The sequence below is a fragment of the Elephantulus edwardii genome, unplaced genomic scaffold, assembly GCF_000299155.1.
Source record: "Elephantulus edwardii isolate Elephantulus edwardi_28Jun2011 unplaced genomic scaffold, EleEdw1.0 scaffold00048, whole genome shotgun sequence".
Taxonomy (NCBI): Eukaryota; Metazoa; Chordata; class Mammalia; order Macroscelidea; family Macroscelididae; genus Elephantulus; species Elephantulus edwardii.
Window position 1 is genome coordinate 6,510,618 of NW_006399798.1, and position 1,145 is coordinate 6,511,762.

The following is a 1,145-nucleotide window of genomic DNA, read 5'->3' on the forward strand; positions in this document are numbered from 1 at the left end:
TTTGGTCACCAAGGGAGATACTGGTGGTGATCTGAGAAAGAAATAGAATTGAAGGGATCTTTTCTGTACTAACAGAAGAAGTGGAAACAAATAACGCAAAGCAAAAGAGATAATGAGCGCAGCCTTCAGAGTGATGGACCCGGGGTGGGGGTGGGGGTACAGACGTCCTTTCAAGAGGAAGGACCTACTTGTAGTTCTTCTAGTTCTAACTGGCTGGAAGGAGGGAAGGAGGTTTGGAAGACTGAGACTGGGCAGACAAATGGGTCCTATTTCCTCTTGGAAGTTGGAAGAAGCCAGGCCAACAGCAAGGAGTGTGCTCGGTGAACAGACTCGCTCAGCTGGTCCAAGACCAGGGCTGCCAACAGGGCAGGTGAAGTCACCGCACTCGGGGCGAGAGGCTGGTGGGAAGGCAGTCGAGGCTGAAGCTTTCAAATGGACAAGATAAAGCTGACTTAAAGGAAATGTGATGTTCCTCTGGCCATGGGGAAGGCGGCATGCAGTCCAAGAGAGAAGGTTCCAGAATCTCATGCTGGGGCTCGCCTTATAGGCTGCCCCTTTCCTCTTTGGGCCGCCCTGGCGCTCCCTGCCTGGGCCTCACGTCCAAGGCCTCAGAGCCGCCTCGTCCCCACCGATGACCAGCTGGAAGCCATTTTGATTCTGCTCCACCACCGAAGGACAATACCGCCCCGCCCCGAGCCAGGCGCGCCCCCGCGGCGGCCCGGGTGCGCGTGTCCGCGCCGCTTCCCGCCGGCAGGGCGGGCGCCGGGCCCAGAGGCGGGCGCGGCGGGGCGGGGACAGGGCTGGTTATGTAAGCGCTGCGCGCTCCCGCGACGCGGGAGCCAATGAGCGGCGGCGGCGCCTCGTGCTCGCGCACGCAAGGAGGGGGGAGGAGCGCATGACGTGCGCGCGCCCTCCTCCTCCTCCTCCACCGCTGCCGCCTCCTTCTTCTACCGCTCCTGGTGCTGCCTGTGCGCTCGTTCGGTGCGGACCTGGTATCTCTTTTGTGAAGCGGCTGCCCAGGAGACTCCGGCGCTCGCCATGGCCGACGAGAAACCCAAGGTAAGCTCGCCGCCAGCTTCCGCCTCGCCGCGCGGCCGGGGTCGGGCGCCCTGCGCGGTCCGGCCCGAGCTCGCCGCGGGCTCCCG

At 63.1% G+C, this 1,145-nt stretch overlaps 1 protein-coding gene across 2 annotated transcripts in view; it reads left to right on the forward strand.

The window, feature by feature from the left end:
* The first annotated feature begins 874 nt into the window (after nt 1–874).
* SUMO2 (small ubiquitin-like modifier 2) overlaps nt 875–1,145 on the forward strand; it is a 9,270-nt gene continuing 8,999 nt past the window's right edge. For both annotated transcript variants that reach the window (XM_006886217.1, XM_006886218.1), the window contains exon 1: nt 875–1,059. In XM_006886217.1, the coding sequence (XP_006886279.1) occupies nt 1,039–1,059 (21 nt within the window). In that variant the 5' untranslated portion in view covers nt 875–1,038. The remainder of the gene's footprint in view (nt 1,060–1,145) is intronic.